This window comes from Ovis aries, chromosome 1 (genome assembly GCF_016772045.2).
Source record: "Ovis aries strain OAR_USU_Benz2616 breed Rambouillet chromosome 1, ARS-UI_Ramb_v3.0, whole genome shotgun sequence".
Taxonomy (NCBI): Eukaryota; Metazoa; Chordata; class Mammalia; order Artiodactyla; family Bovidae; genus Ovis; species Ovis aries.
This window is the reverse complement of record NC_056054.1, coordinates 174,625,304-174,642,421: the sequence shown is the minus strand read 5'-3', so window position 1 is coordinate 174,642,421 and position 17,118 is coordinate 174,625,304. Positions and strand designations below refer to the sequence as shown.

The following is a 17,118-nucleotide window of genomic DNA, read 5'->3' as shown; positions in this document are numbered from 1 at the left end:
TCTAGGGCAAGTTTTATATCATCTCTGTCAAATGGGAATAATCATGCTGCCTCCCTCATAGGAATCTAAAATGCTAATACCTATAAAGCACATAAGACAAGCCTGATGTATAACGAGTACATAGGAAATGCTGGCCCTATGCCTGTTTCTAGGAAATAGCATGAAAGCACATTAAAAAAAGGGATGCGATAGGGAAAGAGAAGAAATAACCATTATAACTGAAATTTATAACACTTCAACCACAAATACGCTAAGAATTGTGAACAGTAGTGCTATGTCTGAGGAGGCTGAACTGATGTGGGTAGGAAAAGTATAAACTACTCATTTCTTCTTGGGTTTTTCTATTTCTGCTTATGCTTTAGTCCTGCCTATCCCCAAAAAGCCGTGTGTAAATCTTGCCATAAGACAATAGCCATAGAGCTTGTATTAAATTTACACTCATTTTCCTTATAAAACAGAAGTATGTTCTTTTATAGTTAATTTCTTTTCACTAAGATCTTTCTCTCCCCATCCACCATCCATTCCTGACATGTAGGTCTTCTGAGCATTCTGTATGTGTCACTTTTTATAATTATTTCTTTGATACATGTAACTTTTTTTTGCTCTGAAAGAAAAAAAGCTTAATTATTTAGGAAGAGAATCCACTTTTCCCTTGAAATCTACTGCGTTTGTAGTTGTACACAATTTTGACTCTTTAAGTGTGGCTCTGAAAACTATTTATTTGCCTTCTGAGTTTTTCATTACAGCTTAGGTGCTAGAATTTGACAGCAGTTCAGAATGCAAAATTTCTAACAGGCTGCTTCTGATGTTTATCAGAATATGCTGCCTTTATGCTCTTGAAACAGGGAGATGTGCCATGACCCAGGCTGCATCTGGCCCTTGATACAGGAAATAAAACTTACCTGCGAAGGTGGGGCGTCTTGCAGTTTGTTCACAGATCTGTCTGGTCGTGCTTTCATCTGTTCATAGCAGTTTTCATCCACTGGTTCTGGGGAGTTGAAAAGAGGTTTACAATGGGAAAATTAAAAAATGCTGGCACAAATCGTAATACATGACCCAAACAACACTTAGCTATAAATGTGAAACCCTTGGGAGTCATTTGATTAGTCTATTTTTGTGGCGCTGCAAAGGTAAGGAGGTACAAACTGCTCTCTACAGATCAGACTGTGGAGAAGCCTGTTGCCCCACAGTATTAACATCTAGACAAAAGATGGTCACTTGGCTATTATTCTTTTTATACCATCGCAGGACATGACAGTCTCTGCTCAAACTACCATTTATATGTTACAGAGATCCTATGAGTTAAAGGCTTGCCTGCACCCTTCTATTTAAGTATGATTACAAATGGTGCAGGTGGCATACAGCACGGAGCACATATTTTGATGATCAAAATTTGGTAATTTTTTCCATAAGAAATATATTTTACTCAGAGGCCTTTTTAACCCTATACTATTTTTGAAAAAATATATTTTAGATTATGTTTGTTGTCCCACATATCAGTGACAGGACAGTTCATCCAGGCTGTTTTGAGGGGTATACAGTGGGGAATATAATGCTGATACTAAGTTGTTGGGGAGGTTTGGCCATGTCCACCAGCCAGCAGGCATGAACCTATTTCCTTCTGTGGGGGATGCTTACTGAGTCATCCATACCTTTCTTTCCCCAGATACTCTGTTTAAAAGGGAGAGGAAGGAGAGCTAATGACTTGTAGGATGGAGAGTAACGCTGCAGAAATGTTGATTGCACCAATTTGACCCCATAGATGAAAAGATGTGTTTATAATACAAGATACTTTGTAATGCTCCAACCCTTTCTGATAAGCAGTGTAGAGAACTGGCCCGTAATGTTTCTCAAAGCGTAAACCATGGGAAATATGCATTAGAATCACCCAGGGGGCTTGTTAAATAGGAGGTTCCTAAGTCCTGCTGTGGAATTACTAAATCAGAATGCACCTGTGCTCACTGCTCATGAAGACTGCAGATATGGTAGGCTTTGAGCTACCAGGACACAAAAGAAATTAAATCTTCAAATAGTATAAGTGGGCACCACAATTCTGCAAAGGGAAACAGGAAGGAAAATTCTTTAACAGTCTATTCCTGAAAAATAGTTTTGATTCCACAGAGAGCAGAGGATTAAAGGATGCTTTACAATGGTGGCAGGGGGTGGGGAGAGACAAAGATTATTAAAATTCTTGACTTCTATAAAATCTCATGTGTTTAACTTTAGGAGATTTCATACTGTCTTGATATATAGATATTCAGATAAATGTAATTCATTACTGGGAATCTGTGTTTGAGACGCCAGTAACAGGAGTTAACCCCACCTACCCACTCCAGTACTCCTGCTTGCAAAATCCCATGGACGGAGGAGCCTGGTGGGCTGCAGTCCATGGGGTCGCTGAGGATCAGACACGACTGAGCGACTTCACTTTCACTTTTCACTTTCATACATTGGAGAAGGAAATGGCAACCCACTCCAGTGTTCTTGCCTGGAGAATCCCAGGGACAGGGGAGCCTGGCGGGCTGCCATCTATGGGGTCACGCAGAGTTGGACATGACTGAAGTGACTTAGCAGCAGCAGCAACCCACCCTCTACCAATCATGAATTAAGTGCTTACAGGGCAGGGATAGAAATAATTGGTAGCCCTTGTCTGACAGCTTCTCTTATCAGAGGGCTGGGATCAGATCACAACTGTTTGTTTTGAGACATTTAGGGGTTTTTTAGTTGTGGGGGAGTAGAACGTTTCAAGGAATAAAGGATTGCTGGGAATTGAAGAGTACTTATTACAAAAGAACAAAACGTGTATAACCCATCACTCATTGATGGTTTGGCTCTTCTCTTTCCCTGCTTGTCATCAGTGTAACCCTATATTCGCTACTTTAAAAGAACCAGTTAAAACAAAGGAAACCAGAGAATCTGTTCTTTTTTCCAAATTATTCACTGTAGATATGCTTTTGTATACAGAGCATAAAGCACTGTTCCCCTGGGCAATCTTCTGTTCTAGAAATAGCTTTATTTCATAGAAATCTGTGTGTGTCAGAATTCATGGTAATTGAGTCTTCCGGTATTCTCACTACAAACTAGAGTGAAATAAAGAGAATATAGCAAAACAGGATGTTGATTCACACTGAATGTTGCAATACAACTTACAATATGCAGCTTTGAAAATACATAATAAATGATATGCTAAATATACTCGAATGTATGGTTACCATTGAAATATTTAAATATAATTGTGACAAAAAATAAGCTACCTCAAATTATTTGTGGAATTATGTGGGGGTAATTGATTTATAGGTAAATTTAATTTTTGGAAAAATAAAACTTACCTAAGGCCACATTATCTACGTTACCATAAATTGGTGTGTCTTCGAGATCATACTCATCTTCCCTATAAGAAGGAAATAATTTGCCTTGTTAGAATCTACATAGTTCATATCTAATTTCTCAGGTATTTTCAGTATTGAGTAAATTATTGCACATTCTTATCCAGCCTTGACCACCTAAGGTAGATATGCAAGTGAGTCAGTAAATACAAGTGTGCATGCATGTGCGTATGTATGAATTTGAAAAGTATATTCTGGATCTTCTTTTAGTGAATAATAGCAAATACTTATTTAACATTTACTGTGTGACAGGAGTTACTTGAAGTGCATTATATATATTCATTCTTTTATATTTCTCACAATAATTTAACCAGACAGGCACTATAGCATTTCCACCTTATAGATGAGGAACCTGAGGCACAAATTGGTTATATAATATGCTGAAGATCACAGAACCAGAAAATGGCAGAGCCGGGACTAGAACCTAGATTATCTGTGCACTAAACAAAATCACTGCAGATGGTGACTGCAGCCATGAAATTAAAAGACACTTACTCCTTGGAAGGAAAGTGATGACCAACCTAGATAGCATAGTCAAAAGCAGAGACATCACTTTGCCAACAAAGGTCTGTCTAGTCAAGGCTATGGTTTTTCCTGTGGTCATGCATGGGTGTGAGTGTTGGACTGTGGAGAAAGCTGAGCGCCGAAGAATTGATGCTTTTGAACTGTGGTGTTGAAGAAGACTCTTGAGAGTCCCTTGGACTGCAAGGAGATCCAACCAGTCCATCCTAAAGGAGATCAGTCCTGGGTGTTCATTGGAAGAAATGATGCTAAAGCTGAAACTCCAATACTTTGGCCACTTCATGCGAAGAGTTGACTCATTGAAAAAGACCCTGATGCTGGGAGGGATTGGGGGCAGGAGGAGAAGGGGACGACAGAGGATGAGATGGCTGGATGGCATCATCAACTCGATGGACTTGAGTCTGAGTAAACTCTGGGAGTTGGTGATGGACAGGGAGGCCTGGCGTGCTGCGATTCATGGGGTCGCAAAGAGTTGGACACGACTGAGTGACTGAACTGAACTGAACTGAAACTGTACACTGTACTTCTTGTTTGCTTGCTAAGAATATCACTCTGACCCTAACACTGTTTACTAAATATAGAGTGATTAAAAAATAAGAGGCCAGAGTAATATTGTAGACTTAGGCTGGCAGATGCAATAAAATGATTGATTACCTATTACATCCAAATACTGTGCTGTTTTACATACATTATATAAAAAACCCAGGGAAATTCTACAGAAATATTATTTCCCACTTTTCAGATAGATTAACATATTTTCCCTAACCTTATGTGTAATATCAGCAATAAATAGCAAACGTCAAAGCTTTTCTTTATGCCGGTGCTCATTCAACCCTCAGGACAACCCTATGGGATTCATTTATCAAAACTCCCCCTTTGTGCACGTAAGGAATTTCCAAGCTATAGAGGCAAATTGCCAAAAGACACATAGTAACTGACAGTGCTAGTATTGTAATGCAAGTCTGGCCCTAAAGTTCTAAATATTATTTGCTCTTGATGTCTGATTAAATTTCCTTATTGCTTCATCTGAATAATCCTATTAGGATTACAGTAGACAACTACTATTGTCGCAGGCAGTGACAAGGGCCCTGGTGACCAGCTTTCACAATAGCAGGCTGGCAACAGAAGAACATTTTAGGCAGTGAGTGGCATTTCATAAAATAGCAGCAACTGCTTTAACTTTGAGATTATATATCACCAAGAGCTGGAGGGATTTGCATCAAAGGGAAAAACTCTAATCACAAGGCCTAACACCTATATTAGTCCCATGCTTCTGAAAGAAGACAGTATACTTAAATATCAAGAATGTATCCTTAAAAAAAAATCAAATGATACCTGTATGATATTATTTGAAAAGTCCAGTTGCTGGTATGTATTTGCCTTATTTGATAACAAAGAAACTCATCCATACCCTTTCTGTCTATTGGTAATTCACTACAGCTTAATATCGGGATACAAAGTTAAGTCCCTACTAACGGTTTTTTCTGGCTATGCAGAGAATAAAATAGCAAAAGGTGAGGAATTTTTAATAAGACAATCCATCCATTTTCCCAGCACACATGAATAGCAGATACAACCTGCAAATGATAAATCATGTCCAAAAAATGAACATCATTTCATTCCCTATGAAGAAAATAGGACGTGATTTATAACGCAGTGGCCTGTGTCTACAGGCAGGTCTCAAATGATTAATCATCACAAATAATCTATTATAAAGAAGCAGTCTAACCAACAAATTAATAAATATATTTTTACTTGGCAATGCCAAATAGCTCCAGCCTATTGCAAATATCTAAAACTTCAAGCACAAATGTTTGGCAGTGTTTATGTTGAAGACATTACTATTTAGAGTAAATTAATAAATATGCCCAGAGGCTAGTGCACCTCTGAGTTTTGGGCCAGATCAGGTTCTCTATTGTTCTCAACATGTCTGAAATGATCCTCTAACCAATTAGCACATTTACTGACACATCAAAATTTAAAACAATATTGTGATTGTGTTGTTCAGTCACTGAGTCATGCCCAGCTCTTTGTAACACCATGGACTGCAGCATGGCAGGCTTTCCTCTCCTTCACAATCTCCCAGAGTTTGCTCAAACTCATGTCCATTGAGTCAGTGATCAACCATCTCATCCAACCATCCAACCATCTCATCCTCTGCTGCCCTCTTCTTTTGCTTTCAATCTACATCTTAACGGTTCAGATTTTCCACTTTCACGTAAATTTTCTCTAGTCTCTATTTTTAATGTTCTTATTCATATTTTATCATTTTTATTGTGAAGTCCTTTTAAAGAAAATGCCTCTTACTTTATTATTTAAGATTAAATAAGTGAGTTCAATTTTTTTTTAAATCATTACTTTTGCCTGGGTGACTTTGAACATAAATTCCTGAAGTTTAAATTTCCTGATTTAAAAAACAGAAATATTAAATTATTCCCTATGTTGTTCTTTTCAGCTTCCAAATTCTAAGACATAAATGCGGGTTTCAACATCCAAATAAAAATGAAAAACACTTCTGGAAAACTAAATAAAACTGTTTTAAGGGTCTGGAAAGTTGAAAGATTGAGCAAAGAGTGAGCTTAGGGGTCTGTCAGACATTGGTTTTGCTTAACTTTATTTGCTTAATAGATATTTATTTGAAAGTCTTCCCTGGCGGCTCAGATGGTAAAGCGTCTGCCTACAATGTGGCAGACCCAGGTTCAATCCTTGGGTCAGGAAGATCCCCTGGAAAAGGCAATGGCAACCCACTCCAGTACTCTTGCCTGGAAAATCCCATGGATGGAGGTCCTGCTAGGCTACAGGCCATGGGGTCGCAAAGAGTCAAACATGACTGAGTGACTTCACTTTTTCTGAACAGGCAGATAAAAGTTTGGGCTTTGCCCAGTGTGTAAATGTTACTTAAAGGCATGAGAGAGGATGAAATTACTAATGACATGAGTGTAGATAGAGAAGGGGTTCACTAGATGAGCCCTGGGCACTCTGTCATCTGTGGTTCAGGAGCCAGCAAAGGAAAAGGAGCTCCAGGTAATTGAGGAGGAAAGCTAAAATGGAGGTGGGCCTCAGAGCCTGGATGAGCAAGTGTCTCAAAATTGGCAGTAGTGGTAAACCCGCCTGTCAGTGCAGGAGACCTAAGAGGTGCGGGTTCAATCCCTGGGTCGGGAAGATCCCTAGAGGAGGGCATGGCAACTCTCTCCAGTTTTCTTGCCTGGAGAATCACATGGACAGAGGAGCCTGGTGGGCTCCAGTCCATAGAGTCTCACAGAGTCAGACATGACTAAAGCAACTTAGCATGCACACAAGAAGGAGAGAATGACAATGCGTCATGCTGCAGATGGATCACAGGGCAGACTAAGATTTGCCACACATATTTCACTGGTGACCCTGACAAGAGCTGAGTCAGTGGATTATTGAGGACAGAGAATTGAATAGAGTAGGTTCAAGAAAGAAGAGGAAGAGAAGCTAGCAAATAGGGACAGACTGTACATGGAACTTCCAAGTTTTCCTGTAAAGAGTACAGGACAATGAAGAGGTGACTGCACGCAACCTGCTATAAAGAGGGTCTTTCTTTTCTTAAAGATGTAAGATGTTACTCTCTCTTTATATACTGATGGGAATCAGACCAAAGAAACCAGAAAAAAAAAAAAAAAGATGCAAGAGAGAAAAGGGGAAGTTGCTGCAGCAATGTGTTCCTCTGTGTATCCTCAATAAATTTTTTCTTTGATAGGGACTGTACCATGAGTATAGGTTTCCTGAACTTGGCATGAGTGAACATCAAAGATAGACACTTGATCCAGGAGAAAAACATAAACCCTAGCAATTTTTGTATGGCTAGGGTTAGCTAAGAACCAGTAGTGTTTCCTATTGAGGAGATATTTTAATAGGGTCTCAGAGATATGACATCTAATACTAAATTTTTATTTTGATCAGTGTTCAAGTGCTCTTCTAATAATGCCCGCTTTTTATTTTAGATAAAGTCAAGCAGAAGCCTGTATTGCCAATGCTTTGGAGCACTTAAAGGACACTTAAAAAGTGTTTCTTTTTTTTCTCAAAGTTTGAGAGAAGGGAGGCTGAAAAGTTCTGCTATCTTGAAGAACTGTAAAGAGATGGGAAAGAAACCTAGAGCAGTGACATAGAGCTAGGCATGCCCCAAAGACAATCAAGAATAAGATTTTTGAAACCTGTAAGTCCATTTTGGGAGATTCTCACAAAGATTTGGGCAAGGGACGGGACTTCTTGCATTCACACAGGATTGGAGTTTGGATTATGGTTACTTGTACATTAAAACAAACAGAAGGCTGGAGAACATGGAGATGTTTTGGTTCCAAATGCAGCAGTGGTCATAGTGAGGGCCTATTCTGTGTATCTACTTGGAAATCTGATGCTAGGGAAGGCTACCCAAGAGTTCCACTATCATTAGGATGTTCAACCCTGGGAACAGGTGGAGCTGATAGCTGAGACTAAACTCTGTTCCAGGGCACCAGGTCAGTATATTCAGCAAAGATGGGAAGTGAAGCGGGGTCCTCAACCTGCAGAGCTCTAGAAATCCAAGAGATCATTTTAGGTAGAAGAATAACTGAGATGAGATACGTTTTGTGATAAAAGCACCTTTCAATGCCATGCAGGAGGAGACCATGCAAAAGTTGCTGGAAATTTGTCCTTAGTCCTTGAGAGAGACTCTGAAAACTGAGCTATAATAAGCTTAATGTAAATCTGAACTGCTTTCCTAATTATCTGAACTGCTTTCTTTAATTAAGGGGTAAATATGCTTTTGAACTGTGGTGTTGGAGAAGACTCTTGAGAGTCACTTGGACTGCAAGGAGATCCAACCAGTCCATTCTGAAGGAGATCAGCCCTGGGATTTCTTTGGAAGTAATGATGCTAAAGCTGAAACTCCAGTACTTTGGCCACCTCATGCGAAGAGTTGACTCACTGGAAAAGACTCTGATGCTGGGAGGGATTGGGGGCAGGAGGAGAAGGGGACAACAGAGGATGAGATGACTGGATGGCACCACTGACTTGATGGACGTGAATCTGAGTGAACTCCGGGAGTTGGTGATGGACAGGCAGGCCTGGTGTGCTGCGATTCATGGGGTCGCAAAGAGTCGGACACGACTGAGCGACTGAACTGAACTAAACTGAATAATCCAAATGGGTGGGTATTTTCTTAGACCTTAATTCAGACCTATAAAGTAGTCAGCTTTTTTTTTTTTTACCAGCTACTCTCTGTAAGTGTAGTATTATGTTATGATTCAACATTAGAAATGCTCATTTCCCCAAGATTACAAACCTAGTAATTGCAAGAGCTGATTAAAATCCAGAACTGTTTGGATCTCAAACCCATGTTATTCTCACTGCATTATCCCCTTAACACAGATCATAAGACAAGAATTGTGCAGAATTATGTTTAAAGGAAAAATAAAGTACCCTGGGATAAATACCAGGAAGCGGGTATTTAACTTTCTATTAGATGTAGACACTTTCCTGTCCTTTAAGTGATCATGTTCCTGACTTACTAATGCAGAAGCAGAAGATCAGAGAGGCAAATTTCTTTCCCCTCCAGCATAGCTTCCCACCTAAACCAGTGCTGAGAAGGAGCAGGGAGACAGGCAGCAGGGAACCCAGGGTGGGGTGAGCTTGCCTCCCTTCTCCTGGCCTCAGACCATGTAAGGAACTGTGGAAACATCCACGATTTTAGCCCTACCTAAGAAAGATACCTACCTAAGTCCTACCTAAGAAAAGTCAGTCCTACCTAACAGCCTCTTGATGAAAATCAAAGAGGAGAGTGACAAAGTTGGCTTAAAACTCAATATTCAGAAAATTAAGATCATGGCATCTGGTCCCATCACCTCATGGCAAATAGATGGGGAAACAATGGGAACAGTGACAGCCTTTATTTTGGGGGGCTCCAAAATCACTCTACATGATGACTACAGCCATGAAATTAAGACACTTGCTCCTTGGAAGAAAAGTTATGACCAACCTAGACAGTATATTAAAAAGCAGAGACATTACTTTGTCAACAAAGGTCTGTCTAGTCAAAGCTATGGTTTTTTCAGTAGTCATGTATGGATGTGAGACTTGGACTATAAAGAGAGCTGAGGGCCAAAGAAATGATGCTTCTGAACTGTGGTGTTGGAGAAGACTGTTGAGAGTCCCTTGGACTGCAAGGAGATCCAACCAGTCCATTCTAAAGGAAACCAGTCCTGCATATTCATTGGAACGATTGATGCTGAAGCTGAAATTCCAATGCTTTGGCCACCTGATGTGAAGAACTGACTCATTGGAGAAGACCCTGATTGATGCTGGGAAAGACTGAAGGTGGGAGGAAAAGGAAGCAGAGTATGAGATGGTTGGATGGCATCACCAACTCAATGGGCATGAGTCTGAACAAGCTCTGGGTGTTGGTGAGGGACAGGGAAGCCAGGCGTGTTACAGTCCATGGGGTCGCAAAGAGTCAGACATGACTGAGCAACTGAGCTGAAAGAAAGATAGCCCTTATTTCCACTTGCTGTTTTAATATTAATGTCTTAATATTAAAGACAGGAGATAATTCATTTGTTTTTTGTTTTTTCCCTGAAGCCTCCATGCTCTCCTATAAAGGTGACTTTGGCTTCCAAACTACATAATCAGAGAAATAGACAAGCTGTGAAGTATATACATAAACTTGTGAATTAATAAGATAGCCTCTTTATAGATATAATCTGCATTGTATATTCAAATTCTGCCCAAATGGAGATTTATTACAGTTGATAACAGATTATTAAATCCTTTTTGGAGGGATCCGCATCTTTTCATCTTTGTATCTCTATTGTCTAACAAATGCTTATTTGTTAAATGAATATTTATTGAAAGAATGAATGTTATAAAAGAATCAGCCTTTTTTCTGAATTTTCCCTGCAGCCAAGAGCTTGCTTGTTTTGAGATGGGTATTTTACCAATTTTCCTTTCTGATTTCTTATCATCCTAATTCAAAAACCACCAGTCCCATCTTTGGTAGAATGATTGTATCATATTACTTTCTATAACAATGCATCTTAACTACCTTTCAAGTGAAGAGTATAAAATCAATTGTCAGATTAAGTTCTGCATGGCTATGTAGGATTCTTTTTGTCACATTTTTTTGTTGTAACTGAATTAGCAAATCACTCTTGATATGAACTAATGACTTAAATTATCTCATGTTGTAAAATGTAATGTTAAAAATAATCATGAAATATAAATTTTCTTTATTGTGTGGGTCTGCCTGTAGCCCAGATCTGAATCTTCCAGACATTTCCACAAGGAGAATAATTTTTTAAAGGACCTTTTTCAGTTCAGTTCAGTCACTCAGTCGTGTCTGACTCTTTGCGACCCCATGAATCGCAGCACACCAGGCCTCCCTGTCCATCACCAACTCCTGGAGTTCACTCAGACTCACATCCATTGAGTCAGTGATGCCATCCAGCCATCTCATCCTCTGTGGTCCCCTTCTCCTCCTGCCCTCAATCCCTCCCAGCATCAGAGTCTTTTCCAGTGAGTCGACTCTTCACATGAGGTAGCCAAAGTACTGGAGTTTCAGCTTTAGCATCATTCCTTCCAAAGAAATCCCAGGGCTAAGGACCTTTTCAGAGGACAATAAAAGCTTACAGTGTTACCCTATACCAATGAGAAAGCTTTATGTTTTTGAAAGGCATTTTCAACCTTTCAGTTTACCATTTCAAAAAGGTCTTAAAGAATCCTCTAGAAAACTTTCTGTATTTAAATTGTTTTGTCCCAAAAGAGAAATTTCCAATTTAATGATACACTTGGGTCAGAATATACTGTCTAAGAAAATGAAACTTCTTTACTGTGACATCATAAACCTTCTCTTAAAAAATTATTACACAAATTTATCTGCAACTTGCTTAATAAATATGAGATTAAGTTATGTTACATCTATAACTGTATATTATTTAGAGTTTTTTCTTGGCAATACCCTTAAAATGGCACAGCACAAAGCATTCTTAATTGTATTAGATATTGCCACATTTCCTTCCACCTTGAATTCTTAAGAGCCGCACAATTCTATATTTAATTATTCTACATTCTTACAGTCTGAACTGAATCATAATCTAGGATATCTTCTTCCAAAATTAACGAGGATTCTGTAGATACCAGATTAGTTTCATTTTGTCCTTCATCCAGCTCTCTCATTGACTCAGGGACAGTAAATAACTAGGGTAGATAATGTTATAGCTATTAATCTTCAGATGGAAGTAAAAGTAATTAAAACTCATTTTTTGTTTTAACCCAAGTGAAACATTCCTAAGTCAAACTTATAAAGCAATATAACACTAGTTACTTTCCATATTATTTGGGAATCATAATCCATGACTTATTTTCTACGTACCTGGGAAAGTAGTCGTCAGAGTATGCGCATATTTTTTCTGAAAGATATTCAAAATAGACAAATTAAGAGAAAATTTGACATGTGTTGAACCTTTTAGAGCATGTTCTGAGAGGAGCTTAGTCTCAATGTCAGTTAACATCTTTAATCAAGCCACTTAACTCTCACTTAGGGGTAAAGATATCCTCTGATTTGGGCTAATCACATTCTCTCTTGGTAATCTGGAATGCAAACATAGTACAGCTTGGAAACCACGCAGAGCTCAAGTGAGTGGCCACTTTATGCATGGAAAACACCAAGCTGAGACCAGGGGAACCCTGTGCCTGCCTTTTCTGTGGTTCCAGTCTGTTGTGGGGCACAGCTGTACTTTTCTGCCTTCAGGTTCCACGAAACACCTCTGCTTCTTACTGACAAATTGCCCTCTTTGCCCTTGCAGATTTGAATAGGCTTTTCTTCCTTATCAAAAAACAAACAAACAAAAAAGTCCCTAGAAGACACTTCTATTTACTTATCTAATTTTGGAGTGCTCGTTAACTTTTCTTGGTGTGTGACAATCACATCAAAAAGGTGTTCAGGAACTTCCTTTGTTTATGATTCCATTTCATCCACATGGTACAAATAGAGAGGTAAGAAGAGAAAAGGGTTCTAGGAGAGGAAATTCAGAAAAGGTTGACAATGCAGTCTCTAAAGTTGATCAAAACAGTAGAATAGCTTTTAAACAAAACAGTATGCCGGTCTGCAAAACCAAGCTGGACCAGAGATTTGATGTAAGATTATAAATTCAAGAAAAAATCATGTGTGAAATCTCAAAGTACCCACTGTTGAAAATCAGATGTGGTGGTTCAAAGGCAAATGAAAAGCAATACGTTTACTTTAAATTAGATACATATATTCAAAAATGGTAAAAGTTTCAAGAAAATTTTAGAAAGGTAATAACTGGCAGAAATTAAGAGAAATTCAGAGTTCAATTTTAATAACTAAGATAAAAATAAACCTGTATTATATGATCATCAATAAAATTTCTTTTAACTGGATAGATATATATAATGTGATATTTATTATATTTTGATTGCATGTTATTAATCTGGCACTAAATCAAAATCAAAATCAAAATCTTGCAAAGGCTGTCGTATGAAAGTGAACCTAGTATTATCTATCTGACAGTGACTCAGAGACAACTGTATGTTGGTAGCAAACTAACTAACATTTCCAAATAATTGAACAAGTCACCAAACAACTACCAAAATTATTTTTAGTTAGATCTATGTATGACAAAGTTATTATCCAGAGAGGTCATTAAATGTTAAAGAAATATTATTCAATAATGTTTCAAATTATTAAAATCACCATTTGGAGGGTAAAATAGACATGCCACATGTCAACATATTTGGAAGAATTCTGTGAAAGACCAAATGTGGGAATTTTTTGCAAATCACAAACATCAAGCAGCTATGCGACCAGAAGTGGTGAATGGAACCTATTTGGGATCTGTCACAAATATGCTTCTTTAGCCCACAGTAAATGTCTTACCATGGACTGTATCTGAAAGATGTAGCTGTTTCCGACTACCTTCAGATCAGTCTTGTGAATATGAATGTAACACGGATGCTGGGAGAAGCCTAGAGAAGTCTACTGCTGCACAGTACCCACAAGCTGGAAGCCCAACAAAATGAGAAAGCTTGAGAAAATGTGAATAGGTTCAATAAGCATAGGAATAAAAATTAGTTAATATAGACTAGAAAATTGTTAACTGGAAGATATAAAGTATGTATCGATTTCTTTTTATATGAAGTACATGTTTATACTCAGGTCATTATTATTCAAATTTGTCTGAAATTAAAGTGCATACACAAGAATTTAGTCAAACTGTAGCTTGATGTATTCAGGGTTAAGAATCAGAACTGGATTTGGGTACCAGCTCTTCAATGTATTTCATTGCAGAAGAAAAAGCAAATCATTGTAGAACTCATTCTTGATGTATCAGTAGGGTTAATAATGCCTATATCATGGAGTAGATGTGGGAGATAAATGAGGTAATTTATATGAAAACATTTTAGAAAATGACAAAGTTGGTTATCAATATTATACATTCTAAGTCCACATCCTGTAACAAGCCACATTTAATGAACTTGGGAAGTTTTCAGATTAAATAGATTAGCTGAAAAGTAGCTGATAGAATATAATTTAAATGTTATTTTGAAGACTTATAAATAAATCCTGATTTGAGATGAAATCTTCTTTTAGGAAGAAGATTGTCATCAACTGAGCAGTAAATTCAAAGAAAAGATTAAAACTAAACAAAAATAGTGATAGTACAAGGAAAAGAAATAAGTGTGCAGTAAAAATGTTTCTCCAAACTGACTAATACTTCGTAAAGATGATGTGGGTTTTCCAACTGGAGGTGTTTAGAGCATAAATGATGGTGCCTGGAAAATACACTGCTGTAATATGTAAGAAGGATAGCTCTCTAGAAGGAAAATGTAGTTCAATATATTAGCAGCAGAGAAAAGCAAAACAAAGATTTAGACCAAAAAGTTTTGTGTGAAAAAAGGAAAGAGAAAGGAAGCTAAAACAGTGTGAATAAGAAAATAAGTAATGGGTAAAGGGCTTGGTACATCAGAACAAATCATACTGAAGAAGCACCCTGAAGGCAAACATTAAAAGGTCAAGGTCACCATACCACACTACTCTTAAAATTTAGATGTATAATCTGAAGCGAGACCATCAGTACTTATGCCCTTTTAGTCTGACAATGCTTATCATAAGAAGTGTGATAGAATATGATCTCTTTAAATAGGGGTACTACAATCAAAGGTTTAGAGGTTATAGCAAAGGAAAAAGATCAGTAAGTTCAGACTCCTGAAAAGAGCTTGCCCTGTCATAAGTGTATTGGTTTATTTGAAAATAAATGACATGATTTAAAAGCTACTTAAACATTTCTGTTATATTTAATAAAACACATTTTTTATTTTATTATAAAGCAGGTATGTTTGCAAGGCTCAGTTTGAGAAAAGCTGGGTGAGTTTTCATAATCCTCTCCTGTGATTCAGATATAAACGCTGTGGTCAGGTTCATGGTTGAAAGCGTGCGAGCTGACATTTGCTTTTGTTTTCCCTTTTGTGGTGTTCACCCTTCCATGTACAATACAGAACAATAAGAAACAAAGAGTACGTGGCTTAAACTCCATAATACAAATTTTATGATATGTCTTTAGTGTGAAATATGTGCCGTAATTTTCTAGCAAATAGGAGATACACTGATAGGACTTTGATGTATGAGCAAACCATACAGTTGTTTATCCTTCTCAAAACATAGAAGAAAGGTTAAAGAATATTTTTTAGGCTTAAAGGAGGAAAAAGGATGCATTCCTATTAGAAAGAGAAATAAATGTGATCCTCCTAAAGAACATATTTGGACAAAGAATCACATAAAAATGAAAGATTTACTTGGGGGGAAGGGAGAACTCCATTTCAAAGCTTCTACGGAGCCCTGCCTGCTACAGAAAACATCAAGGAGAGGCTTATCTTGTCTATCTGATTGAATTTGTAGATACTGCATTGTTGCTGGAATAGAGATTTTCTTTTGCAAGCTATTTAATACAACCAGAAAAACTTATTCACTAACTGTTCACCAAGGTGGAGTCATATCTTGTAAGTTTCTTAGCTGCAAACAATAGCACAAAGATGTAGAAATAAAAGTTACATGAGGCCAGATGTAGGAGCATTGTGTACACAGACCAAGGGACAGAAAAGCTGGCTAAATAGGATAGAATCACTGATAGTCTGTCTGTCCAGGAGAAACAAGTCAGGGAGAGTCCTCAGGTTGACTGCCAAGGAATCAAACAATTTGCAGGACTAATACCAAATCCACTTGGAATCTCTGAATAAGAAAGAAAGATAGTGTTCTTTGCTCATGTGAAGTGGAAAGGATGGTGATAATTAGTAACACCGCAGTGGTTGAGAATGGGCTACAGAGAGAAAAGGGGGAGATGGGATAAGACCATCCACAAACAGTGTTCCAAGGTTAATCTTAGATCTGCACATCAGTAAAGTGCAAGACCCAGGGTAATGTGCTCCTCCTGAAGAGTGAAGATCGAGTAAAGTCAAAACAAAAAGTCTTTTGTTTTTCCTGGGTCCATGAGCTCAAGGGTGAGCCTGCCTATGACTCAACCCCTGCCCAAGCCCTGGTGGAAGAGGGTGGTACCATAATTTCTAGCAGATTGCAGGTCTAAGGGATTGTGGAGCGGGTGTGGGAGAAAGAGGGTATCTGAGAATGGGAAGGTGCACATAATGGTGTGAGGTAACACCCATGTGTAAATTTGACCCTGTGCTGAAACTTGGGACTCCCCTTCAGAAAACCTCATCCTGCCCGGAGTAGCCAGACAGTCTGGACCTGGCTCAGATCTCGGGAGGGTGCAGAGTCCTTGGCTGGAAGCGATGGGGCACTGCTGCGTTGAGGAGCCTGAGCACCAGGAGCCTGTGGCAGGATTGGGATACTCTGGCACGGCTCCACTCCCCTCCCTCCTGGTGTCTGTTTCTCCCCATCCCCGGGGTCTCTCTTTCTCACCATCCTTAGAAAGGGAGATAAAGGGTCTGCAGCAGGGCAGCACACTGGGCTCACATCTGCAAGCATAAAATCACCATGAAGGAATCGGTGTGGATACAGAAGAGGGATACATTCCAGAAGTCTTTAGCTCTTTACTGCTCAAATAAATTAATTTGAGGCAGGTTGATATTTAGGAGGAATTCTATGAAGCCTACAGAAAATTCTCTAAAATGAACCTGTATGTGATTTGAACAAACTGTTATCACTAAAACTCAGGTCATTGTGCAGACATGTTAAATA

At 38.5% G+C, this 17,118-nt stretch overlaps 1 protein-coding gene across 2 annotated transcripts in view; it reads right to left on the bottom strand.

Annotated features, from left to right (window-relative positions):
* LOC101116441 (T-cell receptor-associated transmembrane adapter 1) overlaps nucleotides 1-17,118 on the bottom strand; it is a 140,540-nt gene that overhangs the window by 7,807 nt on the left and 115,615 nt on the right. For both annotated transcript variants that reach the window (XM_060417520.1, XM_004002901.6), the window contains 3 exons: nucleotides 12,277-12,313; nucleotides 3,330-3,391; nucleotides 903-988 (listed from right to left, as the gene is read on the bottom strand). In XM_060417520.1, coding sequence (XP_060273503.1) covers nucleotides 903-988; nucleotides 3,330-3,391; nucleotides 12,277-12,313 — 185 coding nt within the window. The remainder of the gene's footprint in view (nucleotides 1-902; nucleotides 989-3,329; nucleotides 3,392-12,276; nucleotides 12,314-17,118) is intronic.